This window comes from Gallinula chloropus (genome assembly GCF_964237585.1).
Source record: "Gallinula chloropus genome assembly, chromosome: 19".
Classification (NCBI taxonomy): domain Eukaryota; kingdom Metazoa; phylum Chordata; class Aves; order Gruiformes; family Rallidae; genus Gallinula; species Gallinula chloropus.
The window spans coordinates 2,005,890-2,033,368 of record NC_140104.1 but is presented as its reverse complement, the minus strand read 5'-3'; the positions used below and the strand labels follow the sequence as shown (position 1 = coordinate 2,033,368).

The 27,479-nt window shown below is 40.9% G+C and overlaps 1 protein-coding gene across 1 annotated transcript in view; it reads left to right on the top strand.

Moving 5' to 3' along the window:
- Positions 1 to 27,479, top strand: part of ZZEF1 (zinc finger ZZ-type and EF-hand domain containing 1) — a gene marked incomplete at its 5' end in the record, with an annotated part of 53,934 nt that overhangs the window by 22,803 nt on the left and 3,652 nt on the right. Inside the window, 32 exons of the mRNA XM_084272850.1 lie at positions 15 to 125; positions 715 to 881; positions 1,489 to 1,570; positions 2,187 to 2,388; positions 3,186 to 3,334; positions 3,710 to 3,950; positions 4,588 to 4,667; positions 5,874 to 5,964; positions 6,515 to 7,031; positions 7,692 to 7,856; positions 8,607 to 8,726; positions 9,545 to 9,706; positions 10,326 to 10,455; positions 10,716 to 10,854; positions 11,065 to 11,230; positions 11,690 to 11,952; positions 12,962 to 13,134; positions 13,693 to 13,840; positions 14,387 to 14,523; positions 14,925 to 15,202; positions 16,215 to 16,389; positions 16,906 to 17,038; positions 17,582 to 17,778; positions 18,293 to 18,412; positions 18,910 to 19,098; positions 19,470 to 19,570; positions 20,066 to 20,201; positions 21,248 to 21,607; positions 23,359 to 23,502; positions 24,360 to 24,528; positions 26,262 to 26,360; positions 27,141 to 27,306. Coding sequence (XP_084128976.1) covers positions 15 to 125; positions 715 to 881; positions 1,489 to 1,570; positions 2,187 to 2,388; positions 3,186 to 3,334; positions 3,710 to 3,950; positions 4,588 to 4,667; positions 5,874 to 5,964; positions 6,515 to 7,031; positions 7,692 to 7,856; positions 8,607 to 8,726; positions 9,545 to 9,706; positions 10,326 to 10,455; positions 10,716 to 10,854; positions 11,065 to 11,230; positions 11,690 to 11,952; positions 12,962 to 13,134; positions 13,693 to 13,840; positions 14,387 to 14,523; positions 14,925 to 15,202; positions 16,215 to 16,389; positions 16,906 to 17,038; positions 17,582 to 17,778; positions 18,293 to 18,412; positions 18,910 to 19,098; positions 19,470 to 19,570; positions 20,066 to 20,201; positions 21,248 to 21,607; positions 23,359 to 23,502; positions 24,360 to 24,528; positions 26,262 to 26,360; positions 27,141 to 27,306 — 5,510 coding nt within the window. The remainder of the gene's footprint in view (positions 1 to 14; positions 126 to 714; positions 882 to 1,488; positions 1,571 to 2,186; positions 2,389 to 3,185; positions 3,335 to 3,709; positions 3,951 to 4,587; positions 4,668 to 5,873; positions 5,965 to 6,514; positions 7,032 to 7,691; positions 7,857 to 8,606; positions 8,727 to 9,544; positions 9,707 to 10,325; positions 10,456 to 10,715; positions 10,855 to 11,064; positions 11,231 to 11,689; positions 11,953 to 12,961; positions 13,135 to 13,692; positions 13,841 to 14,386; positions 14,524 to 14,924; positions 15,203 to 16,214; positions 16,390 to 16,905; positions 17,039 to 17,581; positions 17,779 to 18,292; positions 18,413 to 18,909; positions 19,099 to 19,469; positions 19,571 to 20,065; positions 20,202 to 21,247; positions 21,608 to 23,358; positions 23,503 to 24,359; positions 24,529 to 26,261; positions 26,361 to 27,140; positions 27,307 to 27,479) is intronic.

Below are 27,479 nucleotides of genomic sequence, written 5' to 3'. Positions count from 1 at the left end.
GTGCTTTCTCCTAGGTCATCTTCTTGTTGGAGTTCTGCACTTTAGACATTCCATACTCTGCACTGCTACAGGGATTCAGCACTTTGATAGAACCATTGAAAAGCCTTTGTAGTGAGCCTTATAAGGTAAGTAAAGATACAGGCACCGTGAAGTCCAGCAAAATTGTTTGAAAGGAGCTGGAAGGCTTCTAAAAGCATGGGGTGTGTAACAAAATGGTCAGTGAAGAGCTAGAAATACATCTGTGCTGGTATGGAACATGAGCAGCGTGGTCAGAAGGTGCAACTGGAGTAAGACATCTAGAAGGCAGATGGGAAGGCTGGATTATGAGTATGGAGAGGAAAATAAAAATGTGCTTCACGTCTTTAGCTTCATTGCTTGTGGTAATGTAAATAAAGCCTGTATGTCCATGTTTAAATCTGTGCTAATCATCCAGACTCTTGTTCTGTGATGATTGGAGACCTGAAGGCACTTCTAGAGGCAACACTGTCTCCTCCCCTGGTAGACTGGCTGTGTTTTGCTTTGGAAGTGCTTCCTTGCCATGGTTACCAAGGGTGTCTTTATTACTAGTTTAGTTGTAAATAAATGCTATAGCTTCTTAAATGTTACTTTGTATGTACCTCTGGCAAATGGAAAGGATAGACACAAAAATCTAGTGTGGTGACTCTTTTTAAATGTGTTTTAAATTTGTGTCTCAAGAGTATTTTTGTTCTACAGGTGGAAATGGAAAGCTGGCAGCAGGAACAGCCTGTGGTATTGAGAACGTGGACGATGGAATCGCCTCATAACTATGAAAACAATTGCCATGAGGTCTCAGTCTTCCTGTGTCATGGGGCAACTTACTTTGAGGTGGAATTTGATGAAAAATGTGAAACTGAAAGGAGGTAATCTAACCTTGCACTGTGTTAGATTCTGATACCTGTTTGCAGAGGGGTGATTTGTGTTTCAGTGTGTAAGGAATACTTGCACTTCAGGCAAGCCCTGTCAGCTTCTTCATTGTCCTGCTTAATATATAGTGTGCTACTTTGAATGACTTCTAGTGCTGCAAGCAAATGTACAGACATGCTGTTGGTATGAATTTTGTTTCCTTTGGGCTTGATCTATTCTATAATATTGCTGTGACCACCACGGTTTGGGCTTGTGGTATTTATTTTGCCCTCTTTAAGCAAAACTATTGGCTTGGTTTCTCTTGGTAACGTACCAAGTTACTGCTTGGGTAAAGCATATGCTGGATGTTAAAATTAGCAGCCATTACCAACTCTGAAGGGTTGGGAAAGTTCTGTAGGAACTCAGGTCTGTGTTTGCTGGGGCTGTTACACTGAGATGTGAGGAAAAAAATGTCCTTAACAGTCACATGAAGCAATGCAGATGTAGTTCAGAAAGATGTGACAGGGTACTCTGCAGTGCAGCACTTGTGAAAATCCAAAAGCAAACACTTTCCCCCGAAACTTAACAAGTAAATTTGGAGGTAATGAATTGCCATTTTCACAGGTATGATTACCTGGAGTTTACTGATGCCAGAGGTGCAAAAACTCGTTACGATACAAAGGTTGGCACTGACAAGTGGCCTAAGGTGAGCACCTTTAAAATTCTGAACCAAGTGGTATAGATAGTCTGAGGAAACTCTTGGGTTCTTGGGGAAAAACTATTGTTTAAAAGCATGTGTGCTTCCATGCTTGTGTTTGTTTATTCCCTTTCAGAGGTGGGGGGCAGGAGGTGGGGAAGAATGTCTGCAATGAGGCAAATAAAAGGAGTCAGTGGGTGAAGAATCCCTCTTTGGTGCTGTTACCAAAGCAGCAGTCAGTCAAAATGAAAAGGAATAGTCATGTTTAAGTGCCAGTAACTACATGGGTGACCCTCCCTTGCTGACACTCTGCCCTCACAGTGCTTGACATCATGAGACAGGCGTAGTGCTTCCCACAGCTACGCTTTCTTCCCCCCACTCAGATGGGATGCCTCCCTGTTGTTTTATGGCTCCCACTTCTAAAGCTCAGTCCTCTAGGAAATACCTCCTGAATCCATTGACTAGAAACTTTACCTGCTTAGTGTTTGGGGCTTCCCATTCAGATAGTGGGGGGCACTAGATCTGCTTAGTACTGCACAGCCACAGTTGGTGAAGGGGATACATTACCCTGAAACGTCTTCCTGTCATGTACACTTGGCAAAATGACTGTTTTGTTGCTCTGTAGAAAGTGACCTTTAAGGCTGGCCCACGGCTGCAGTTTCTCTTTCACTCTGACAGCAGTAATAATGAGTGGGGCTACAAGTTTTCCGTCACTGCTTACGGCCTCCCGGATGTCGCCGTGTCCTGGGGCCTGGATTTACAGCTGCTTGTATCCCGGCTGATGGGGCGCTTGGCATCTCGAAGTATGGCCCTGAAATCGCTACGAGGTGGGTGCACTTGCAGCTCCAGAAGGTGGGGTGCCCCATCATTAGAAGATAAAGGACCTTATGTTGCAAATCCCCAGGGAAAAAGTGAAGCTCCTGCTGTGTTTCCTTTCTGACTGAAGATGGGAGATTTGCTATGTTGCTATTTGACACTGTTTAGTTGCTTGAGTTTTTTGTGGGCTCTGTGCAGCAAGTCTGATGCTGTTCTGTGGGACTAAAACATCCCAGGCATCACTGATTGATTTCCTAGTCAGAAGCCAGTATTAGGAAGAGGTGAATACATGAAAGCCATCATTTGAATTACACTTAGGAAGTAGGAAGTAATATTAGAGCTGGCCCAAATTAAGTTTACCTAATTCCAGAAGCTAAGCACACTTAAGATTTGGCCCACTGAGGATAAGTAAAATACAACCTACAAGGTGGGTGCCATAGAGGAAAAAAGAGACTGAGTTGTTTGTTCTGGTTTTGAAATTAAAAGAATACTTCTAGCTAGCTTCCTAAATCTGAATTCATTCACCACTGAAAAATGAAGTTGCAGAGTTCTTGCTGCAATCAGGTGGTCAGTACTTACTTTGGAAAACTAGGCAGGTACTTACCTGTGGATTTAAGGAACTAAAAGTGTTCTTATCACAGAATGTTTTTCTCCTTTACAATTATGAGCTTCCTTACATATAGCAATTATATCTTTTGTAGGAGAAAAAGCTTTTAAACTGGTTGTTAAACAGTTATTATTTTCATTAATCTGTAAAAATGAACAGAAGTATTTAGTAACAGAAGTGTCTGTTCTGAATTTCTTGCAGAACTAGGTAGTGAACCAGACTTGCCTCCTTTGAAAGTGACATCAGTTCTTAATTCTCCTCTGTGGAAACCTGTCTTCAGGCATCAGATGTGTGTGGAGGCACTCCCAGGAGCCAGTCAAAGCCATGGACTGCACAGGGATAAAAAAGAGGTACACTGCTTGTGTGTCACTGCCATGAAATGCTGACATCCCACGTGGTTTCCTCAAGGCTTAAAGACTTGCCGTGTCCTTAAGCATATGCTGTCCTGCTGAAGTTGTCATCACTTGGGCTGCTTAATTTAAATACTAAGTAGGAAAGAAACTGTTATTCTTTGCCCTTTATTAATTCCTGTTTTCACAGAATGGTTGGGAGGGACCTTCAAAGACCATCTAATTCACACCCCCCTTCTTGGGCAGGGACATCTTTCCTTAGATCAGGTTGCTCAAGTGCAGCAGATGTACTGCAAGTTGACTTAATTGTAGAAGAGAGCTGCCACAGTTTTTTCAGATATTATTAAAATAAAGGTTTTCTTCCATTCAATCCAGGCTTGGAGCTCTCACCAAGATGACTGCCATAACTTTCTTATCAACTTTGCAAAATCAGATCCTGCCCAGGACTTCAGTGGGCAAAAATCTGAACTTCTCCAAGGACTTGTACAGGCATGTAAAAAACAGACCACAAAGACAGATACAGTTGCTGGTTCTACTATTGATCAAGCTGTGAACTCAACATTTGCTGCTATGGTGTATCTGACTCCAGAGTTATATGAGAAGCTTCAAAATTACGGTAACTCTAATATTAGACTTAATAATATCTTAATAATGAAGACTTAAAGTTTGCAGAATGCTCACTTTTAGTTCAGTTTATACACTTTAGAAAGCCTGTTTAGTGTGATAACTCTTAAAAAGTCATCATTTAGGTAGACTAGGTTAGCCTTGTCTCCAGAGTGCTTATTTTTTACTAATAAAATGCTTCTATCTTCAGAGCTCTGTCTAAATATTAGTAACCATTAACATGCTACTAAGCCTTGTAAGGATATAATCACAGTGGGTAGTGATGTCCTGTGGGGTTTTCATTCAGATCACTGTGGCTCCCAGTGATTAGAGGTTTTTATATAATTTTCCACTCTTCTCTTCTGAAAAGCCAGCATAAACTTATATGCATTTTTAAACACTGAGGGTGGTGGTGTGAATTGCCTCCCAGACACTAACCTTGGTATCCTCAAAATGCTTTCTCTTTTTTTTTTTTTAAGTAAAAGGTGTATGAAAATTGGCAGTTTTTATACTGTATTTGCTTTACAGGCAAAATTCCAAGTTTTGAGTATGACATGAAGGGAAGGCTCTAGTATAACTTTAGTTGAGTAGTCCAGTTGTGTGAAAATGGAGCAGTCAGTAAACAGGACTCTTCTTTCTTTCATTTCCAGTCAACAGTGGAGGCAAGGTGCCTTTGAATGATGAGTTTGCACAAGTATATTACCTGGCTGATTCAATTAGAATATGGATGGTAAGACCACTCAGGAGGATATTTATTCATGTAATTTACCTTTTTCCAATGGGATGTCAAGAAGAAAGGGGGAACCATGTTTTCCTTGGGTGATTCGAGGTCAGCTGTTTTCACTTAGAGAGCATACAGTCACTCCTAGACTTTGAACTTAAACGTTTAAATGCTGCCTTATACTCCTTTCCTCAGCCCCAGATGTGTTGTCATGAGTATGCAGGACTAAATTTGACACAAAATTGATTATATTTGTGTTATTTTTTTCAACAGGAATGTGTGGTGTTAGTTAGGAAGATTCTTACGTAGCAGTTGGAGTTCTTTTGAGGTATAGCATAGAAAGAAATCTGTCTTAAACATCATTCTCAGAGTAATGCCCTGCTAACAGAGAAGGAAATAACTGCTTCTTTGACAAACAAGTAACTGGCTTCAGCTCAGAGTATGTTTTTTGCATGTAACTTTCCTTGAAATGTAAGCCTCCTGTCACCAGCTGGTGTCATCAGCTCACAACTTGGTGAGACATGTCTGTGTCATCACCTGTGGCTGCAGAGAGCCAAAATGCACTTAGACTTCACTAGTCTGCAGGATATTGTAAATGTGAACAGCTCTGCAGCCTTTCAGAACAGCTAATTTGCTCTGTGGCCCATTCTTTTGCTACTCTCCTGAGTCCATCGGATGTGGGCCAGACAAATTAACTGTCCTGGTATCTTGTGACCCCCTCCCTCCTCTTTCCTGCCTGAAAGAATCCCTGGCAGCCTGATACACTAGAAATAAAGTGAGTGCAGATGCATGTTGAGTAATTGCATTGTACCCATTGGGTGTCAGGTGCTGTTTGCATCTGACAGCACTCACTAGTTAGATGACATCATGCTTTTGGAGAACCTGACCTCAAGACTGGATATATATTTCTTTCTGAGTGGTGGGACTAAAGAGGAAGCCACCTCTTTCAGGGAAGGCTGATGCACATTCAGTCACAAGACAGGGGAAGGGTCTCAGCCTACAAATCTTGAGCATCTCAGTATGAGGCTGTTATCTGCTCTGATAGCTTAGGTACTACTTGTTTACACTGCTGCGTTCTGTTCTGCAGTAGGGAATAGTATATACTGTCACCTGTTCTTGATAGGAAATTCCTGTAATGAGATGCAGTCTCCATACTGCCTTGTTGTGTATACAAGGAGGGTCATATTTTAACTATTTTTAACATCCTGTCTACAGTTGGAAATGAAGCAGAAATCCCTAATGAGGGGAAATGATACTGAGGAGAAGCAGAGCCCAGACGCGTGTGAGGTGAACCCAGAAACTCTGGGTAAGTGTTGCCTTTCCAAATGTATCAGCATGCCAGGCAGTTCAGGAAAGCACTGCCTTGTAAGTCTTAGACATTTATTTTTGTTTCAAGAGGTAAGTTAGCAACTGGGGTGCTTTTTCATACCTTATGAGATAAAGAAGTATAGATTACATGAAATATTTGGGATTGTGTTCTGCTATTCTCTGTAGAAAACCGTGCAGGAGTGATCTGCCACTTGGGTCACCTGGATCTGAACTTAGGTTCATCTATTTTTGTAGATACTCGTTAACACAATGAACTGATGTTAGAATAGCAGCTGATTTGTTACTGGAATGAAGTGTGTTCTTGTTGACTACTGTATGCTTCATACACTTTGGTGTGATTATTCAAAATCAGCATTTGGAAATCTAGAATTAAGTAACTGACAGTGTCATGATTAACATAAGAAAAAAAGGTATTGCCTAGCTGTCTTGACTCAGAGGAATAAGAGAAATCACTTTCTTCCTAAGAAGATGATAGCAAGTTTGATGTTCTGTTGTCAAGATTTTAACTTCCCATTTTTATGCTGCAGCAAAACTTTGTATGCAGAAGAGTCTTTTGCTTCTGAATTTTTTGCCAACAAGAGTGAAACAGAAAGATCCTGCTTCAGGCAGTTTGGAAGCCCTAGACATTGATGACCTCCAACAGTATGTCAGTGATAAATGCCAAAGAAAAGATTCTGTTGTGGACACAGATCTCCAGACAGCACACTCGTCTTCCAATGGAGTAACTCATCCTGTTTCAAAAGAGCTGGGGCAAATGACACAGTCTGATAGAAAGATTGAACAAGTTCCAGACCCCCTCCAAACAGAAGAAGCATCTGCATTTCATAGTAAGCCTGTTGAGAATACAGCTTCACAGCAAGAAGATACATCATCATCATCTCCTTCCACTCCTACACGGAAATCTCAGTTCAGCCGTGGAAGACTAAGGCTGCTGTCGTTCAGATCGACAGAAGAGCCAAGGGCTGTGCCCACTGTGAAGGAGAAATACCCTATATTGAAAATCATACTAGACTTTATTAAGGATCAATCACTTTCTCATGAAAGGTAAGCAAATTGAAAAGGTTATCAATTCTAAAATACAGGAACATGTGGTCTGTTCCTCTGCAGGTGGAATAAAATGTATTTTAGCTGCAAGACAGGATTGAAAAACGTTTTGTGTGTGACTAGTCAGATTCATGTATCAAACTTTGATTATTCCCAACCATGCAGGGGTTCAGAGAAAGTGCTATTTCCTTTCAGTCACTTCTGTCATGTAGAGCTTCAGAATGCAAAAAACCAAGTACTTGTTTTTTCACTACAAGACTTAATGTCTTGCTTCCTGACATCTGTTTGCAGTGGCATTTTCCTTTTATCTACAGCAAAGACATGGTGTATCAGTACTCACAATCCTCAATCCAAATACAGAATAGCTGCATCTCACTACATGAACTGGCATTCTGAAAATGTAAATCAAAAGAGAGATTTCTGATTCTCAACTTGTCCGTTTTAGGCTCTAAAACTTGGACTGCTGCTGGAGGTGCTGTATTCTGTTTGAGGCTTTATCCATCATTCCAACTGTAATATACCACTGCTGAGATCAAGCTGAAAGTTTAGATACCGATCTCTTCTCTAATCAGTCAGGCACTTCTTGAACTGGGATTTATTTGGTTTATTTTAAGCACTATGTTTGGAAGTCCTCATAAATGTTTTTTTTGCTGCTTTTAGCGTTTTAAAGGTCCTTGCTTTGAGAAAATCCCAAGGGCAAAGCATTATGGAAGTGCTGAAGACAATCCGCCAGTGCTTAGACTCACTTGGGCAGCCACACTGCTTTCATCCACCATGTGTACTGTTCCTGTTAGAACTTCTAGCCTGTCAGAAAGATTTTACAAAGTAAGTAATTCTATAGACAACTCTTCAGCCATGTGATTTAATGTATCTTAGTTCTTGGGTTCTCCCATTCCTGTGTATTGAAAATAGTAGAGACTTACTGGGTTTTGATCCATATGGATAATAAAAATAGGATGTGAGGATTAGTTTCTCAGCTGCTATGCATATTTTCCATGCTTAATTTTAAAAAAGATCTTTTACATGAGCTTTAGTTGTACAGCTGTTGGTGCTGGTAGGTATCACACAGTTGAATCACAGGATGGATACCTTGAAACATCTTTACAGTTCCAATCAGAACCAAATTAACTCCAAAAGACTGTGGTTATTGCCTTAGTTTAACTTCCTGCCTAATCACAGAATGTTAGGGGTTGGAAGGGACTTCAAAAGATTATCTAGTCCAACCCCCCTGTCAGAGCAGGATCACGTAGAGTAGGTCACACAGGAATGCCAACAGAGGAGACTCCACAATGTCTCTGGGCAGTCTCAGTGCTCTGTCACCCTCACAGTGAAAATGTTTTTCCTTATGTTCACGTGGGACCTGCTGTGCTCCAGCTTCCACCCATTGCCCCTTGTCCTGTCACTGGACATCACTGAGATCCTGGCTCGTCCATAGATTGTGTTTTAATCAAAACTAATGTACTTCTGCTTGTAGGGAGTGCTCAGAAAATTCCCTGTTTGTAAAGTTTGCACAAAGTCTGCTATCTAAAATGTTCCAGTGATTCTGGACTACTAAACTGAGTCTCTGATTTCTAGCTACTTTGGGAACTTGGAAGGCTGTGGTGCTGAGCTACACAAAGAGATTCGAGAGTCCTACTATCAGCTTGTTTTGTTTCTGGTGAATTCTGTGAAGGGATTTAGTACTATCAATGACAGGTATGGTATGCTGCTTCTATTACTTTTGTAACACCTCTATTTTTTCCCCCTTTTTCACCTCTTCCCCTGTCATTTGTTATTTATTGTTTAATGTGTTAATTCTTTGCATAACTTACAGAACTATAAGAGGCACCTTGATCTTCTGATGAAAACGCCAAGTTATCTTCTTATTAATACTACAATAGAGTCATCAGTATTAAAACTCTGACTTACTGCATTTTGTAGCTGTAATTTTGCAAGTTGTTTCTAAAGCTTAGTAAGTAAAATAGAAGTAGCAAATTTATTGTGCAATATTTGGCCAGAGTAACACTACACTAAATGACACAATTCTGCAACCATGCTTTCTTGTTAAAGCTCATGTTTTGGTAACATGCTGGTTATAGTTGTTGGATTTATAGCCAGGCATCCTAAGGAAATGAGAATTTTGTGACAAAAATGTTTGTTTCCCTGCTAAAAACTTTAAATTCCTTTGTCCAGTTTCAGCTGAACAGGGCAAAGTTTTCAAAGAGAAATGGATTCCTGTAAATATCAAGAAAATGAACTGCAGAGGAGAGACACCTCTTGCTAATACTCAGGCTGTAGCATAAGCTTTGTTTCAGCTAGATCTGTAAAGGATAGCATCTTTTGATGATATTGGCTGTGCTTCTTGCTAAATACTGTAAGTTTATGCATTACTAAACTTCAGTTTCTGCCACATACTTAATGCAGAGTAAAGCCTGGAAATCAGTGTTCAGTGATTGTCTGCCCTTGTCCCCAAGTGTGCTGTTTCAACACTAGGTTACAGCTGTCATGTTTTCATGCCCTGTGTTTTTATTTAGATCATTGCTTCCTGCCTTATCATGTGTGCAGACAACTCTCCTCCACCTTCTGGATATGAGTTGGGAACCGAGTGATCTTTCCTTCTTTGTTGAGATTCAGTTGCCACAACTCCTTATGGCTACATCACAAGAAAACATAAGTATCCATGATAGTGTGATTTGGTGAGTTGGGAAGAGTGCAGCTTTCATATGGTACGAACTACTGATACCATGTTTACCCAGAAGGTCTTTGCTTTGTAAAGGTGCTGTTAACAAGTTAAGCAAAACTTTGGACTGTACCCAAGGGCTGAACTGAAGGATTTGAAATGTTCTTGCAGCATTGCTAGTGCAAAAACTATTGGTTTTATCTTCAACTGATTGCTGCTGGATCATTTCACTTGTTCAGTAGCATGACAGGAGGTAGATAATGCTGGTTCTTATCATAATATCAAATGTTTTAACACCTGCATGTTGCAGTTATATAGTAGTTGTACTTTTTACAACTGAGCAAATGTGAAGGCCAAAAAGTTTTTAAAATGTCTCATCTGATCTTACCAAAAGCAGTTTGGATTTGCTGATTTTGCTTTTGTGGTCCCAAATGTGTATTTCGGAACTTGTCACAGAAACAAGAGGTGGATGTCTGTATGGTCATGTATTAACCAAGTGAACTGGACTTCTCACAGTTCTGTATTTATTAGCATGTTGTAGCACTTTGGGGGTTTTGTTTTCAAAGTATCACAAGTTACAGTAGAGGGAAGCCTGGTTGCATTCAAATTTCATTTTGAACTTGCTTTTCTTTTAGTCAGTGGAGTGAAGAAGATGAAATTGCAGACTACAAGCAAAACTGTGAGTGGATGGATGAATGTCAGGACGTGATGTTTGAGACCTGGTATGAAAAGATAGCTCAAGCTGACCCAAAGAAGCAGAGAAAGGTGACCTCATGATTTGCTTGCTTATCTGCAGAAGGGGTGGGTAGGAGACTTTTAAAGCCTAAAGGAAAGGGAGGAATCTGGCTTAAATGGCTTTTTCATGAGTTGGATCCCTGGTTTCCTGTAGTCCTTCAAAAGTCTAAAACGATGAAAAAATCCCTGTCCTTCTTTGGCAGGGGAAGGCTTCTGCTTTCTGTCTAAAATGAGCTTTCTCAAAGTCAGAAAATAATACCCAAGTAAATGGTGTCCATCTCTTGCTCTAGATGCACATGTTTGTTGCTCGTTACTGTGACCTGTTGAACGTGGACATATCCTGTGATGGCTGTGATGAAATTGCACCGTGGCATCGCTACCGCTGTCTGCAGTGCAACGACATGGATCTCTGTAAAACCTGTTTTCTTGGTAAGAACCTTTAAATCCTCCTCAAAACCCTATATTGAAGGCAAAATTGTGTGTTCTAAATTACACATACAATGAAAGACTTTTTTCCTTCTGGCTGTGCTAGAAGTGTTAAGCTTCTCTTGTCCTCATCTGAACATGAAATTAAGAAACATCCTTTATCAAAAAGGATTTATGAATAAATCTTGGACATCTTGAAATATTTCTTCACAGGTGGAGTTAAACCTGAAGGACATGAGGATGACCATGAGATGGTTAACATGGAGTATGCCTGTGATCACTGTCAAGGAGTTATCATAGGTCGGAGAATGAACTGCAATGTGTGTGATGACTTTGACCTTTGCTATGGGTGCTATTCTGCAAAGAAGTACTCTGACAGGTATTAAATGTGGCATTTTTGTTTCTCCACTTAGCAGAAGAGTGATAATTGGCAACTGAGTACAGTTGATCTCACATTGCTTCCTATGATGTTGCATCTGACATAAGCACATCTAGTGGGTGTCCTTCAAGGAAACACAGCAAGTACAAGACCTGTTCAGCAGAAATCTCTGCAGTTTGGAAACCTGTCCCAACTGCTGGAGTAACTTAATAGCAGTTGTTTTCTAGCCATGGCTAGAAAGGTTGCAGAAGGATAGTTGTCCATCCTGAATGAAAGGAGAAATGAATGGTGCTGTGCTTAGACAGATGTAGAATCTGTGGTTAAACAGGTCTAGAGTTTGAAATTCTGGGATGCTTTGGGGTGTTTTTGTAGATTTCTATAAATATTTTATGTATTATTAACTACATAAGTTAGCAAAAAAGCCTCTGCACTTCAAAACTCTGTACCTTCTCCTTCCAGTCACTTGCCCACGCACAGCATCACAGTGTACCCGATGGTGACCATTCGAATCAGTGACCGGCAGAGGCTCATCCAGCCATATATCCACAATTATTCCTGGCTGTTGTTTGCAGCTTTGACTCTCTACAGTGCAGATCTGGCAAATGGGGAGGAAGTGGAAGGAGAGAAACTAGATTCACAGGTCCTCAGTCATGCCAGAGTTCTGCAACATCAGTGCATACAGCTTATTGGAGAGTGCTTGATGAAAGCACAGCACGGAAAAGGTGAGTCAGCTCCTCCTTCACTAAAACAATGGTCTCTAGCAGGTGTCAGAAAAGTCTGTGATTACTCACTCTAAAGTTTCCAAAGGAAAGGGGAAGCTACTGTGTACTTCATTGAGAATAACTGTTTATGTAGAAAGCAAATGTAGAACAAGTGTTGGTCAGGGTCATTGGAAAATAAGGTGCTCAAGGAAATTAATTTTACTCTTACATAAATATTGTAGACAGCTTGGCAACTCTTCCATTGGGTGGGTCTTTTCTTTCATTTTAGATGTTGTAAAGGGAGCAATCAGTGTAGCTTCATGTTCTTGTTAGTGCCAAGTTACTGACAGCTGAAGGACTTAAAGGAAAGCAAGTAACTTGGTGGAAAATGGGGTTTGTTCTGCATCTCTTGGCAAGCTTTTTTTTTTTATCTTGTTTGTGGTATGAGAGAAGTTTCTGTGGCTGTTGTCCCTTTATTTGGAAATGAGCATTTCTGTGAACTAAGACCTAGGACAGAAAATAGGGTGATACAATAGACAGAAGTTGAATGTATCAGATTCTAGACTCATATTCAAATAAATTAGCTGGTGTATTTCTGAGCAGCTCTCACACAGCTGAAATACCACCACCACCAAATACTTAAGTATATTCATTATGCAACCTGTTTGGTTCTAATGTGTAGCTTTGTTGTGTAGATACTTAAGTGATCAGAATATTACAAGCTAAGAAAAAAATAACTTACCTTTCTTAATTTCTGCTGTTAGGAGGCATTTCTAACACTTCAATTAAAATTTCTACCCTGATGGTGTCTCTGTGAGGTGGAAAATGTCACCACCTGTTCCCCACAGTGTTATTTAATGGAACCATGTAATTAAGTGAACATGATGGGCAGATTTCTTTTGATAGAGTTGATATTTGAAAGAAGTGTGTGAGGGGAAGTCTGCAGTTCTCTTTCAGAACGTTTCAGTTCTGCTTTGTGCCCATCTTGCCACTCGACAGCTAAATGGCTTTTATATCTTCCTGCTTGCAGGGCTGAAAAATTTAGCTCTCCTCTGCATGTTACCAGAAGGTGAATCCTTCTCAGAGAACGACACTGTCTCAGTCATTCCTCCTACAGATGGTGCTCCAGAAAGTCATACTGGTGATAAAGCAGAGAAGAGAAGATATGAGAAACCAGGCACAGGCTCTTTTATTCATTATAATGTAAGTACCTGTTATTTACAGAACCCCTGGTATCAGTGAGGTGTGTGTTCTTCAGAAGCCTCACCATCCTCTTCTGGATACCTAGCTGAGATAATGGGTGGTCATAATTTCATTTGTAGGTAAAACTCAGGGGGCAGGGGCACAGTTGTAGGTTGGTTCATGATTTTTTTTATTAGATACAGCTGATCAAAGATGAAGGCATCACCTTCTGTTCTCACAGGCAACTGATTCACAAAGGCAGTGGAGGGAAGGGGCAAAGGACAGTCTTTCTGAAGGGGTGGTTGTTTCCCCTAGCTGGTAGCACTGTTAACAAGTTCCCTACACTTTTATACTGTGTGTAAAACTATTACAGCGTAAGAATTTTATACACAGTGATATGAGTGAAATAGACAGATGTATTGTCAATATCTGGAAGCATACAACACGTATACATTGAAGTTCTTAACCAGTAAAAGGTTTTGATATTCAAGGGAAGATGTTTGCCAAACGCACATGAATGGCTTTCTCTGCAGGTATTAAATTTTGTTCTAATCTTGTAGTGACTCTTTTTATTTTTAGGGGAAAGGAGATACTTGCACTGAAATTCAGTCTCCTGGAGATGATAAAGTAGGAAAACAAGGAAGTGAAAGCAAAGCTGGCTTTGCAAAGAAAGCTGTTTTGAGACAAGAGTCAGACTTGTCTGTGGATGAGAATGTTTCTCTAGCAGGTAAAAGATTATTTCTCATTTTCTCTGTCACAGAAATATCTATTCATATGCAAAGCAGGCAGCTGCATATTTTTTTTTTTGTTCCTAACCTATTTTTGTGTGTTTCTGAATGTCTTTTAATACAAGTGAGCTATCTGCTCTGTAAAACCTCCCAAGTCTAGTGCTTGGAACAAGTGCTTCCTTGCGATCAGCTTAAAGGATTCCAGAAAGGGGAGTAGAATTCCACTGGTTGTATCTGTGTATAGAGCAGTCTAACATAGTGCTGGCAAACTCTTACAGACTTGGAACCAGAAGTGTCATATTCTACTACAGACTGGTTTTGTTAGAATGATGTTAGTAAAATGGATCTGTTTGTAGTATTGTCCTTTATGTTTCCGAGCAGGTGGTGTAAATCTCTTCACCTTCTTTTACACATATTTACAAAGACTTGGTTTTCTTTAAAGGGTTTTTATCCTTAGTTTAATTTTTAGAATTGCAGTCTATGACTTTTGGGGGTTTTAAATGGTTTTCTTTTGAATTTTCTTCTTTTGTTTTTCCTTGAAACAGATGACAGCCTCTCAGAGGATTCAGCCCAGAAGCAAGCAGAGAAGGTTCTGATACCTAGCCAGGAACAAGTTTTTGCTGAATGCTCTCAGAAGAGGATTCTGGGGTTGCTGGCAGCTATGTTACCACCTTTCAAATCAGTTAGTTCTTATTTACTTTCAATCTGTGTAGTTTTCTAGATCTCTCTAATAGTAAAACTCTTAGTGAATTCAGTGTGGGAGATGGGCTCTTGTTGCTTACTCTGATTTCTATTTTATAGTATGTATCTTAAGACATTTCACACTACTAAGGGGTGTAAGGGCTGCTGCTTGTGTTTGTAGGAGAGCAAAGGAAAATTTAATTTATCTGTAAAGCAGTCTTAATTGCTCAATATCTGCAGAGCTTAAACCATCAGTGTCTGGTCAGCTTAACAGGTCAACAACAGAAGTAGGAACCTTTGTCCTGAGGAGCATTAGAACAGAAGATTTTTGTGTATGCTCTGACTTTGACTACAAAGCTTGCTTTTTTTCCCTGCCTCACTGAGATTTTTCTTTTTCCATAGGGCTCCACAATGTCTCTGATGAACCTGGAGCAGATACTTCCACTGATGTTTCAGGTTGTAATCTCAAATGCTGGCCACCTAAATGAAACTTACCACTTAACGTTGGGACTTCTGGGCCAGTTAATCCTGAGGCTTATGCCTGCAGAAGTGGATGCTGCAGTGGCTAAAGTCCTTTCAGCCAAACATAATCTGTTTGCTGCTGGAGATGGCTCGACGATGCCAGAAGGCTGGAAGACAATTCATCTTCTGTTCAGTCTGGGAGCTGTGTGTTTGGACAGGTGCTTTTTATTTCAAACCTACTGGTTGCTCTCTGACTATAACGAATTTTCTTGCAAGTTTGCCTCATGCATAGGGACTTTTTAATAGGAAGTCAGTTAAGCCTGTACCCTGATCACGTGAAGGGCTTGGCATCTGCAACCCTTGTTGCAGCAAGAATATCTTCATTTCCTTCCAAAGAAGGCTGGCTGTTGAAGAGTTGGCTTAACTTCCTGCACTTATCTATGTATCATGTTATGGTGGAAGAAGTAGGGCTTTGAAACTTGGAAGAAAACCAAAATGCAGTCTGGGGTTTTTTTCCTGGTATGATTCTCTCCTGTTGAGTTACCCATCTCCTGTGTAACTTGGGAAAGGAGGAGAGTGTGAGAACAATCACCAGTGCAGAGTTCTGGATCTGGCCTGTTTATGTAAGAGTACTGGGGAGAGAGAGGCTTCAAGCAGTAAAACTGCACTAGAAGCAGCAAGGAGGGGCAGGGCAGATGTTCTGTTTTGAAAACCTTGAGAAAGCTCTCAGCATTAATGTCCTGCTTGTTAAATCTGAGAGCAGGATTTTTCATTGTAGCTACATTTTATAGGGAAGGCCATCAGCAGATAGAAGAGCATCTGAAATGTAAGGAGATTCTCAAAGACCATCTTGAAAGCAATCTGAGTCTTGTCAGATTATTCGTGTTCTCCACATGAAGAAAGCAGGTAGTCACATATATGGGAAATGAAGTGTTTATTGTTGTGTAAATGAAAACTAAACTAAAATTAGGAACTAAAGGTGACAGTGTTCAGGCTTCCTTAGATTTGGGACTGCAAGCCCTTAAGGAAACACAGTAGTAGTTATGCTCTAATGATGAAAACCAAAACATTTGTCAGCTCACAAGAAAGCTGCTGCTATTTGAAAGAACCATTATATAATAATATGAAAGCTATAGCTATGACAGTCACACTGATCCCTGTCTTGAGGAAAAGGTTTCAGGTAAGTCTGTAGTCAGCTCTCTCCTAATTCAGGCTGCTCTTGCTTTCCAGTCGTGTGGGTCTGGACTGGGCGAGCTCCATGGCGGATATTCTGCGATCTTTGAACTCTTCTGTGCAGTGGCATGATGTGATCGCTGCTTTCACCGACCACTGCGTTAAGCAGCTGCCCTTCCAGCTAAAGCACACCAATATCTTCACTTTATTGGTGCTGGTTGGGTTTCCTGAGGTAAGTGGCCTATTGATACTAAAGGAAACAAAATTGGTTAGAGCTGTTAGGCTTCTGTTTCTAAATATTACTGAGTTCATCAATTGGGGACATTGATTATGAACTGTCAAAACATGGTGTATGTCAAGAGTTCACATCTTCCCACTTGAGAACAATCAGTGTTTGTCTGATGAAGAATAATATATCTGTTTTTGCCAAGTGCTACTTTTAACTATCACAAGAAAACCAGCTTAGTATGTTTGAGTGTCCAAAATGGCTTTGTATGCACACAAAACAATCCAGTGTCACTCTGGATAGTTTTAACTCTGAGGTATGCCTATGCAGCATTGAGTTGTAGGTTGTTTTTATAAAGTGAACTGGTATTCTCTAAAGATCAGCAAATACCTGGCAGCAAGCAGACTGTTCACCTAAAAACTACAATAGCCAGTATAAGCAAAGGGAACCAATCTAAAAGATGAGTGTGTATTTACAAATAAGTATTTGAAGTCATAACTGAAACTTCTGCTGCAATTTCAGGTGCTGTGTATGGGAACTCGTTCTGTGTACATGGATAATGCTAATGAGCCTCATAACGTGATCATCCTGAAGCATTTCACAGAGAAAAACAGGGCAGTTGTAGTAGACATCAAAACCCGAAAAAGAAAAACAGGTTCTGTGACATTTTTATTTTATCAAAGAATCAAAGAGTATTTCCTTACAGTTTCTGACAGATACCAAAAAGTGTATCTTAACTAGACCACTTGGTGCAGGTCTGCAGAGTCTGCATTCCATTCTTAGTACCTCACTTGATTTTCTGCCTGTAGGTTAAATCAGATCGGGAAGCTTCTGCAGTAAAGATTACAGAAACTCATTCTCTTCTTAAAAATCTGATACTTACTTTTATTCAGAAAAAGATTTCAGAAGCTGTTGAAACCTTTTTATTAATTGAGAAGTCTCAGAAATAGGCTCTTGACTAAGCAGTTGTTTCTCTTTCAAGATTTGCTTACTTCTTGACTATTCAGTGACTCTGAGAGCATTTCAGTATAAGAGCAGGGAGGAAGTTCTATGGTTTCTTTAATATGATCGTGGTTATTAGCATATGCTTCAGGTATGGCTCATGTTCATATCTCAGCCTACTCCTATCTACTGACAGGAAGAGCTTTTGTGGCACTTTAAGATGAAGATAGTGAATTACCTGTTTTCTCTCTTGTAGTGAAAGACTACCAGTTGATTCAGAAGTGTGGAGAAGAAGGCAGTGATTCTGAGACCCAGCTGAGGCAGTACCTCCAGCACTTTGTCCTTATATCCACACACCTTCTGCAAACCAGCATGGACAGCAGCTATGCTGAGGCTGTGGAAGCAACTTGGGTCTTGTCACTCGCCCTAAAGGGGCTTTACAGAACACTTAAGGTATCTTTTGCCTGACACATAGAATACAATAGATAAATAACAGTTCATACTGTACCTTCCACTACAGGAACTTGGGCATTGACCAGGGGAACTAACACAAGTCGGTTTCTCTCCCAGCTGGCTCCATCTGAAGGGACTGAAAATGTTGCTGGGCTTTAAATAACATGTGGGAGTCTGAGTTGCTTTTTCTTTTGGGGGGACTGACCGGTCATGAAAGCTGAAGAAGATACGAAGTGTTCTCCTTAGATACAGAGTGAAACTCACTTCCCTCTTTTCTTACTCCTGAAGTTATTGAGGAAGGGATCTGTGTTTTCATGGAGTGTTACTGTTCTGTGAGTTGTCACAGGTGATTCTCCTAAGGTATTTGAAGCAGAGAGCTTTACTTTGGATTTATTTTTTAGGGGGAAAACAATAACCATTCCCTGCCATAGATCATTTGGGCAGGATTTTTACATGATAAATTGGGATGTGTTATTCCCTTTTTGTTTATTTATTGACATCTCTGTGTCTGTAGATTCATGGTTTTAAGGAGATCCAAGCTGCCTTTCTTCAGTCTGGTTTACTCAAGCTTCTAGTGAAGAAATGTAGCAAAGGAACTGGCTTCAGTAAGACCTGGCTTCTCAGAGACTTAGAGGTAAGAAAATAAGTTACATTTTGTAACAAGTCATTGTACTTGTGTAGATAACAGACAAACTGTTTTAAAGCAGGACCTGCTTTTAATTAATCTGATCATATCTGAAAGACATTTTAAAGGTGAGGCATTAATCACCTACTCAATTTCTTTTATTAATTTTATTTAGGCTTTTGAAAATTCTATTCTTCAATTCAAGTAGTAAGTAATCTCAAAGAAAAACTTTACTCATGCTACTCACTGACTTTAAAAGGTATTACCACAATGCAGTATGGGGAGGTCAGAACATGTGGGCATGTTCTTTCTGAAGGTGTAATTCCTTTGAGAAGTGAGAAATGGTTTGGTTTTCTGGGGTTTTTCTTTTTTTAGCTGCTACTTCATTTTGAATAGCATGTCTTATGCAGTGTCCAAGCATTCCAATGTTCTTACAAAACGCTGGTGGCAGTACACTAATAACATTTACAGCTGTCATACCATATGCTATCTTTTTTTCTGTGTAGATTTTGTCAATAATGCTGTATTCCTCAAAGAAAGAGATCAGTTCCTTAGCTGAACGTGAGGATACTGACCTGGAAGAACGGGAACAAGATCAAGATGTGGAACAACCCATTATTGGTCCTGTTGATTTAGAACAGAGCAAACCTGATCCTCTGGAGGGTTTGGATGAAGCCACCAAAATATGCTTCTTGGTACTTAAACTTATTTTTGCCTCTTGTGAATTTGCTAGTTGCATAAAGTATTTAGTGGTTTATATGTCTGTTTTTCTTCTAAATTTACAGAATATGGGTCTGATTTCAATGTACCTAAAGGAAATCACAGAAATAAAACTTCCTACTAGGACTACAATAATGAACGCTACAAAATCAGTATAAAGCTTTCTGCTAAATTACTTTTAATTTTTACCGATTCAGATTATTAAGTTAATTAATTCTCTACCTATATGATAAGTGGGAAAATAATTCCTAGTAAACCCTAAAGGAAGGAAGTACCACTGGCATCTTTCCCCTGTAGTATCATCTTTCTCTTTACTTAATTCTTTTATTTTTCCCTCCTTGCTCAGATGACACATGATGCACTCAATGCACCTCTCCATATTCTTCGAGCCATGTATGAGTTGCAAATGAAAAGAACAGATTCCTTTTTCCTGGAAGTTCAGAAGAGGTATGTGAAAGATTGGGTCCAGCAGAAAAACATAGTTCCTAGGTCTGGGTGCTAACCTAAAACCTAATAGGTACCAAATAGAAATTGTTCCAAGGATATGATTTGGTTTTCCTGTGTGAAAATGTAAAGAAAAAAAAACTCTTAAGTTGTATTTATGGAAACATGTCACCATCTTCTGAAACACATTGTATGTCTCTTAACTCCCATATGAAGATCTCTGTCTCTAAATTACCCTGAGAATGGAGAGCATACCTGTGGCTTCTGGTAATCAAAACACATCGTGGAGCCATTGTGTCCTCACATGTAAAATGTCTGAGCTGTTACAGCAGGGAAGCTGGTTACCATGAAATGCTGAAATGGGTGGAGTGTGATGCACCTTTCTAAAGCAGGAGGTTGGAAGATGAATTTGCATTGTGGTTGCACTAATTCAATTTGCATCCCTTTCAAAACACACTTGTGTTTGGTGTCTTTCTTTTCTCTTCTGCATCTTTTCAGGTTTGATGGGGATGTAATTACAACAGATGAGAGGATTCGGACCCTGGCTCAGAAATGGCAGCCTAGCAAGCGGCTGAGGTTGGAGGAGCAGAGTTCAAAAGCAGTAGATACAGATATGATCATCTTACCCTGTTTGGTACGTGTGTCTCAGCAAAGAGGAGCAGTGAAGTCATTTGGGCATTGAATAACTACAGTTCTGTTGAGTAACATCAAGCCTTGGTACTATTTGCTTTCTTTAAACATCTGAAATAATCAGGTCTTAATGTTTTATGTCAAAATGAGTGAGCAGGTACTACAAGAAGCAAGTATTCATTCCTGGTAATGTTTTTTCCTTAAGGAAGTAAGATAACTTGATTCTCAGGTCAGGAGAGCAAACTGTGATTGCGTGCTAATTTCCTCTCCTTCTACCAGAGATTGTATTTAATCACCATAAGCTTATGCTTGAGTGTTACTGCTTTACAATATTATTGTTATCTTGCAGTAATTTCAGCAGAACAAGGAAGCAATGAATTTGTCTTGTAAAGTAGACACTATACTTGCAAGCTTGAGGTTTTGCATTCAATGGCATGGTCACACAGCTCTCTCTTTGGTACTGATTCCTGGCTATGTGGTATTAGCAGCACAGTGGCCCATCAGTTGTATCCTAAGCTGGATCAGGGCTTCCTGAAGTAGTTTTATCATAAAGAAGAAACAGGCCTTACAACAGCTTACACAGAAGCTGTGAACTATTACCCACACACCCCCTCCCCTGGGAAATTCTCCAAACTTAACTGAACAAGCCTTGATTTTGGAGATGGCTCAGCTTTAAGGCAGATTTGGACCAAATTATCTCCAAAAGTCCCTCCCTATTTGCCTCATTCCATGTCATAAACACATGGTGCTGGGTTTCTTTACCTCTGAACATCATCATAGATTGATGCTCTGGTTAGAATTGTGGCTGCTGGTTTTGATAGTCATGAATGCATCGATGTATAGTGAGTCTGTTGACATTAACAGTCGTTTTGAGGTACTCTGTCCCTGCAGAGCTGTCACACTTCTGTGTTTGGGTGCATCTGGCTTTCAGCATGTAAAAGACACATTCACTTGTAAATTCAGCTTGCAGTCTGCTGGCCTGATCACATAACCAAAGGATGAACTAAACCCTTGAGAGCCTGTTCTCAAACTTGTGTTTTATTTTTGCAGTCCAAGCCTGCCCTCAGTGATAAAGCAACAGAAGAAACCAATCCAGTGGCCCAGAAACTGATAACCAACACAGAGAGTGACCTGCAGCTTAGTTATGCCAAGCAACGTCGCACAAAGAGCTCGATACTCTTGCACAAGGAGCTGGACTCCAGAAGTAAAAAAGCTGTGAGGGATTACCTGTATCGTGTAAACGAGGCAACTGCTGTTCTCTATGCCAGGCATGTGCTGGCATCCCTGTTAGCAGAGTGGCCAGATGATGTGGCAATAAACGAGGAAATCCTAGACCTCAGTGGCCCAGCCCATATGACATACATACTGGACATGCTCATGCAGCTAGAGGAAAAGCAGCTATGGGAAAAAGTAAGTGGATTTCACTTGTGCATGTGAGCAAGCCCTGTGCCTACGTGCTGTGAGGCTCTGAGTAACAAAAATACTTGCAGTTCCTTTTTTTAAAGCTACATTGAGACTCTGAAATTTAAATTAGTCCTGGGAAAAGCAGTTGGAATCTGTTGGTGTCTTAATGTACTGATTCTGTTAACAGAAAAAGGAAAAACTGGCTCTGTGGAGACAAGCCTTTCAGTTACAAAGGAGCTATGTGGGAAAATAAATCTTACAGAGAAATTAGGAAAATAGGCAGTCCGTTTTGAAAGCTGCTTTTTGTTCAGTTTCAGTGTGTGTGTTGTAATACCTGCTACTGCACTGATGGGCTGACTGCCGTGGGGGTTATAATAGAATGTTGTAATGAAAATGTCAGCTCACTGCTTCACAGCAGTCATAGCAAACCAAGTGCTGGGTGTCTTCAAGGAGGGAATTAAAAATAGAAGACACTGGTATACCACTGAACCAACAGTATGCTCTCATCTGGACTGCAGCGTGTGACCTGGCACCCCCATCTCTTTAAAGACCAAAAAAGAAACAGAAGAGGCAGTGCAACTGGGAGAGGCCTGGAGAATAATGGCAGGAATTATTATAGCCATGGAATAGCATCAGCATGAGGAACCAACTAGTTTCCTTCATCCCGGATCTTTGCCCTGTGGGGACAAAGGGGAGGAGGAGGAGGAAAAATGAAACAATCTGTTCCTCCTTTTCTGCAGTTTTAAAACAGTAAGCAGCATAGAAAAGTTAAACACCAGGTATTATTCATCAGCCCTCCCAGTAAGGAAACAAAGGAGTGTCACATTAAGGTAGTTAAGTGGCAGGTCCAAAACAAACCAAAAGAACTGGTTCTCGACACAGTATGGCATGGAAACTGTTGCTGCAGGGTGTTTATATAGGTGCAGAAAATGACAGGATGAACTGATGTAATAAAGATCTGCTCAAGCATTTTAAATGCAAAGCCACAGCCTTTGTCTCAAGCTGTTCTGAAAGTGTGTGGAGGTGAAGAACGCATTCAGGGAACTATGCTCCATACTGCCTTTGTTTTTAAACTGCTTCCCCCCAAAAATCCATTTCTGGAGGATGTGGAGATGAACCCTTTGGTCTGAGTTTGTATTCTGTTTTATAGGAGGAATTAGAAAATTGCAGATGAAGAGCTGTAATATGTTGCTGTAATGACCTGTAAATGGCCTTGAGTAGCAGCATTCCTCATTAGAAACTTTTCTGCAAACAACAGGCAGAGAAAGTGGAGATAGAGGTTGTTCTGAATTAGCATTTAGTGTGTTGTGATAAATTAAATGGCATTCATTTGTATTTTTAAAGATGCCACTCTTGCCTCTAGTGCTTTCAAACACTGCAGCTGCTTAACTGATACTTAATCCTTCCTTTGTATACATGGAGTTGTACATTTTGAAGGCTGAAACATATGACATGTTCTGTTCAATACTTTGTAGATTAGCCTTGATTCCAGCGTTTGTGGAAAGAGGTGTAGGTAATAGTTCTTGTTACTTTTATCAGACAAATTCTGAAAGATCTGAAACCAAGGACAGAGTAAAATCTCCTGCACTTATGGCAGTGATACCTGCAGACACCATTTCTGAATCTGTCCTGGTTCTTGCTAGTAGTGCCACTCTCTTCTGAAATGTGTGGCTAGAAATGACTCTCATGTCAATCAGCATATGAGGTGGTGGTTTTGATAGCAAACACTATTTACAGGATGTGTTGCTTCTCCCCAGATTTTACAGAAGGTACTACATGGCTGCAAGGAGAGCATGCTTGGAACAATGGCCCTGACAGCTTGCCAGTTCATGGAGGAACCCGGAATGGCAGTCCAGATGCGTGAATCTAAACATCCTTATAACAACAATACTAACTTTGAGGTAAGTTCTACATGTGTTACAGGGCTCTGGATTTCCATGACTTGAAGGCCAATTGGAAAATATTAATGCTCTGTGCATGTTCCTGTGGGATTGGTGTGTCTGAAGCACCTCAGAACATCCTCTTCAGGCTTGCTTTTGAAGAGGCCAAGAGGCCAGATGACTGAGGAGCCTTTGCCCTGTAGGGAATCTGCTCACTGAGGCACTTGAATATCATCCTAATTCCATCACATGACAAATGGCTTTACTCTGTATGTGTGTGTGTTTGAAGCTGATCATATACTTAATTGGTTTTAGGGCCTTAATGAGTTTCTGCCCTTTCATCCAGAGATCAGTTTTGCTTGGCCTGTTACTTCCTTGTGCCCTTAGCCAAAAGCTACAGGTGGAGTGGGGTTGTTTTTTGACATGTATTTCTCAGACTACCTTCTCCTGACACAGTTCCTGATTTTTCTTTTCTTGGGTGGTTTTTCTTGTTTTTAAACTAGTTAGTTAAGTAATTATTGCCTCTGGGCAGTATTGGGCTTGTTAACTTTATTGCAGCTCTGACTCTTCTGAGTTTTATTCTTAAAATGCACACAAGCCTTTAAGTTCTCTCAATGAGATCAATGACAGCACTGATTACAGCTTTTAGAAAACCCAAACCATTGTTAGCAGTTAATTTTTACACTCTTAACAGCTAATGCAAACAACAGACCATGCTTTACATTTGTTAAATTAGCTCCTGATAAAAATAACTAGTTTTGTGTGGTGTTTTTCCCATGGAGATGCTGCAAGGTTTGTTCCAGCTCCCTTGTGTGTGTGGTGGAAGTGGCTTCTTGGTAATGTAGAGTATACCAAGATCATGTGTTTTTGTTTCTCAGGATAAAGTTCACATTCCTGGTGCTATCTACCTCTCAGTCAAATTTGACTCTCAGTGTAACACAGAAGAAGGCTGTGATGAGCTGCTCATGTCCAGCAGCAGTGACTTCCAGCAGGATCGGCACAGCTTCAGTGGGTCTCCACAGAAATGGAACGATTTTGAGCTTCCAGGTGAGTTACGTGGTGTTTCCCAGTGCCAATGTCTAGGGCATTGCTGATGCCCACGACTCTGGAGAGACACTGCTGGGAGATGCTAGTTAAATGCTCCTGAGAGAGGTGGAGGGGGGAAATCCTTGTTGTGTCCTAAGCTGTTTGCTCTGACGTGCTGCTCTTGCATTTGTTTCTTACAAGCAGGCTTATCTGCTGGTCTGATACTTGACCTTTTTTTTTTTCTTCTGGGTTTCTTTTTTTTTTTCCACATCTCAAAGCTACTGGAAACAAATTTTGATCTTGATTCTGTTCCAACCCAGTCCTTGTTCTGCACGATACTCACTTACATTGTTTCTGCCTTGTCTTACTTTCCACAGGAAGCACGTTTAAAAAAGCCAAAACCAACCAAAACAAACCCAACAAAGATAGGCTTATCTCTTGCCTGTGTGCTGTGCTAGTGCTCAGAGCAAACAGCATGTGCCAGTGCCTTGTCTCCAGTTGTTGCAGAGCTGGAAAGAAAAAACATCAAGCCATTTGATGGACAGCTTCAGTCTGTGTTCTTTAATCAGGGTTTTATAGTGTTGTATTAAATGTCAGTGAGCTGAAGGACCATGTGGTCTCATGTTTCTTAGGAAGTTGCTTTAACCCTCTGAACTCTGTGGCACTGCAGGAAGCTTTTGACTTCAGTGGCTGTAAATAGATTTAGGAACTTGTTCTTAGCAAAGCAGCTTGGGTTACAAGGGCGAAAGAGAAATCAGTGGATGCTTTGTAGAAATACTGTGGGTTTTTATGAACTTCTTTGTGTTCTCCTTTGCCACCCAAGAAACTCAACTTTGAGGCCCATTGTTTTGGAGCAGCCTGGGCTGTGAAACTTGAGTTTCACCTCATGAAACTCCAGTTCTAGCCCAGGTTGTCCAGATGAAGGCACTTGATTTCCCTCAGGTGGCTTTACCTAAAACCAGGGAGTTGAAGGCTGGTGGGCTTTTCATTTGATGTCAGGGCTTCCTCAAGCCTTTGAGGAGTAGGAGAGAGCAATGGCACTCTTTCATGAGGAGTGGTGATGAGAAACTTCACATGAGCCAGCAGTGGGCTCCATCAGCAGAGGGGTGGCAGCAGGGACAGGGAGGGGATTGTCCCTCTCTGCTCTGCCTTCCTGAGGCCCCAGCTGGAGTCCTGTGTCCAGAGCTGGGGATCCTAATACAAGAAAGATGTGGGACTGTTGGAGAGAGTTCAGAGGAGCCATGGGGATGCTCAGAGGGCTGGAGCAGCTCCCCTACGGAGAGAGGCTGAGGGAGCTGGGCTGGGTCAGCCTGGAGAAGAGAAGGCTGTGGGGGGACCTCACTGCAGCCTTCCAGTCCCTGAAGGGACCCCAGGAACAGGAGGGGAATCAGCTTGTTAAAGGGCAGAGACTGGCAGGACAAGGGGGCTGGAGTGAAGCTGAAGGAGGGAAGGGTTAGATTAGGTATTATGGGGAAGTTTTTACAGAGAGAGTGGTGAGGGGCTGGAACAGGCTGCCCAGAGAGGGGGTGGGTGCCCCATCCCTGGGGGTGTTCAAGGCCAGGTTGGATGGGGCCCTGGGCACCCTTGTGTAGCTCCAGGCCTGGAGGTTGGTGTCCCTGCCTGTGGCAGGGGGGTTGGAACTCTGTGATCCTTGGGGTCCCTTCCCTTCCCTGTGTGTTTGATTGTATTTGTGATAACAAAACTGACTCAGAAGGTTTAGCTGATGTGGGCTTTTCTCCTTCCCTTGTACACAGGAGACACACTCTATTACCGATTCACTTCTGACATGAGTAACACAGAGTGGGGTTATAAGTTTACAGTAACAGCTGGTCATCTTGGAAGGTTCCAGACAGGTAAGCAGAGCTCAGGATGGATCTGAAAGGAATTCTGGAATTACTTTGACAGACTTATGGTTATCTCTCTCTCTCTCTTGACTGAGAATTTGCTTTCACCAATGTTGGAAATAATGTGGTTAGTTTGTTCAAGTTAAAACTTGACTAATGTTTCTTATTTGCTGGGACATCATGCTAGAAATGCCAAAACTTCATAGAACCCTGGAGATTTACAGTTATGCTAATGTTATTTGTGTTCAGAGTCTCATTATGTGACAGTAATTACACATGGGATTTAGTACATGCTCCAAGGTGCTGTAATTGGAGACAGAAATAATCATAATTGTGTTTAGAAAAAGTACTTATCCATTAAAATAGGCTGGTTCTGCACCTGATTTCTAGATATAGCATGATAGGTTTTGTTAGTTTATTTTAGAGTTTAAATATTTGTTATGAAATTGAGGCTGTTGGAGGGTTTCCAGTCAGCAAAACTCTCCTGCCTATCACACAGTCATGAGGATCTGTGTTTTGTTTCTCTGTCAGGGAAAACTTTAATTTCAGATAGGATTCTGTCTAATTTTTATCAAAGTCTTGCCCCAGAAAGTCAGGATATAATCTAGAATTTCCTCAGCTTTTTGTTGGGGGTATTTTTCTTTGCTATTTCTTGCTCACTGGAGCAATGCTTGGCATATGGAGCAGAGCAGACTGGATGTCTGAACAGAATGAGACCCAACAGAAGTAACAGCTGGATGATGATGATATTGCTGTTATTATTAGTTTTAATGATTATTTTCCCCTCAGGGTTTGAAATTCTGAAGCAGATGCTGTCTGAGGAAAGAGTAGTTCCTCACCTCCCACTGGAGAAGATTTGGGAATGGCAGGTTGGGGTAGCGTGCCGTCAGACCGGTCACCAGCGTTTGAAGGCAATCCACTTGCTCTTGAAGATAGTGCAGTGCAGCACTCAGAGGTAAGCACTGTGGTGTACACTAAAGGGCAAAGGGCAGGAGAAGAAACTGTCCAGGCTGAGATGATTCTGAAGCCAGAAAGCCATTACTGGAAGTAGGCATTCTTCATTTCAGGTGGATTTCACAGTCCCTTGATAGCAATGTTGTTAGAGGTTGCTATAAGCTAGTATAAGGA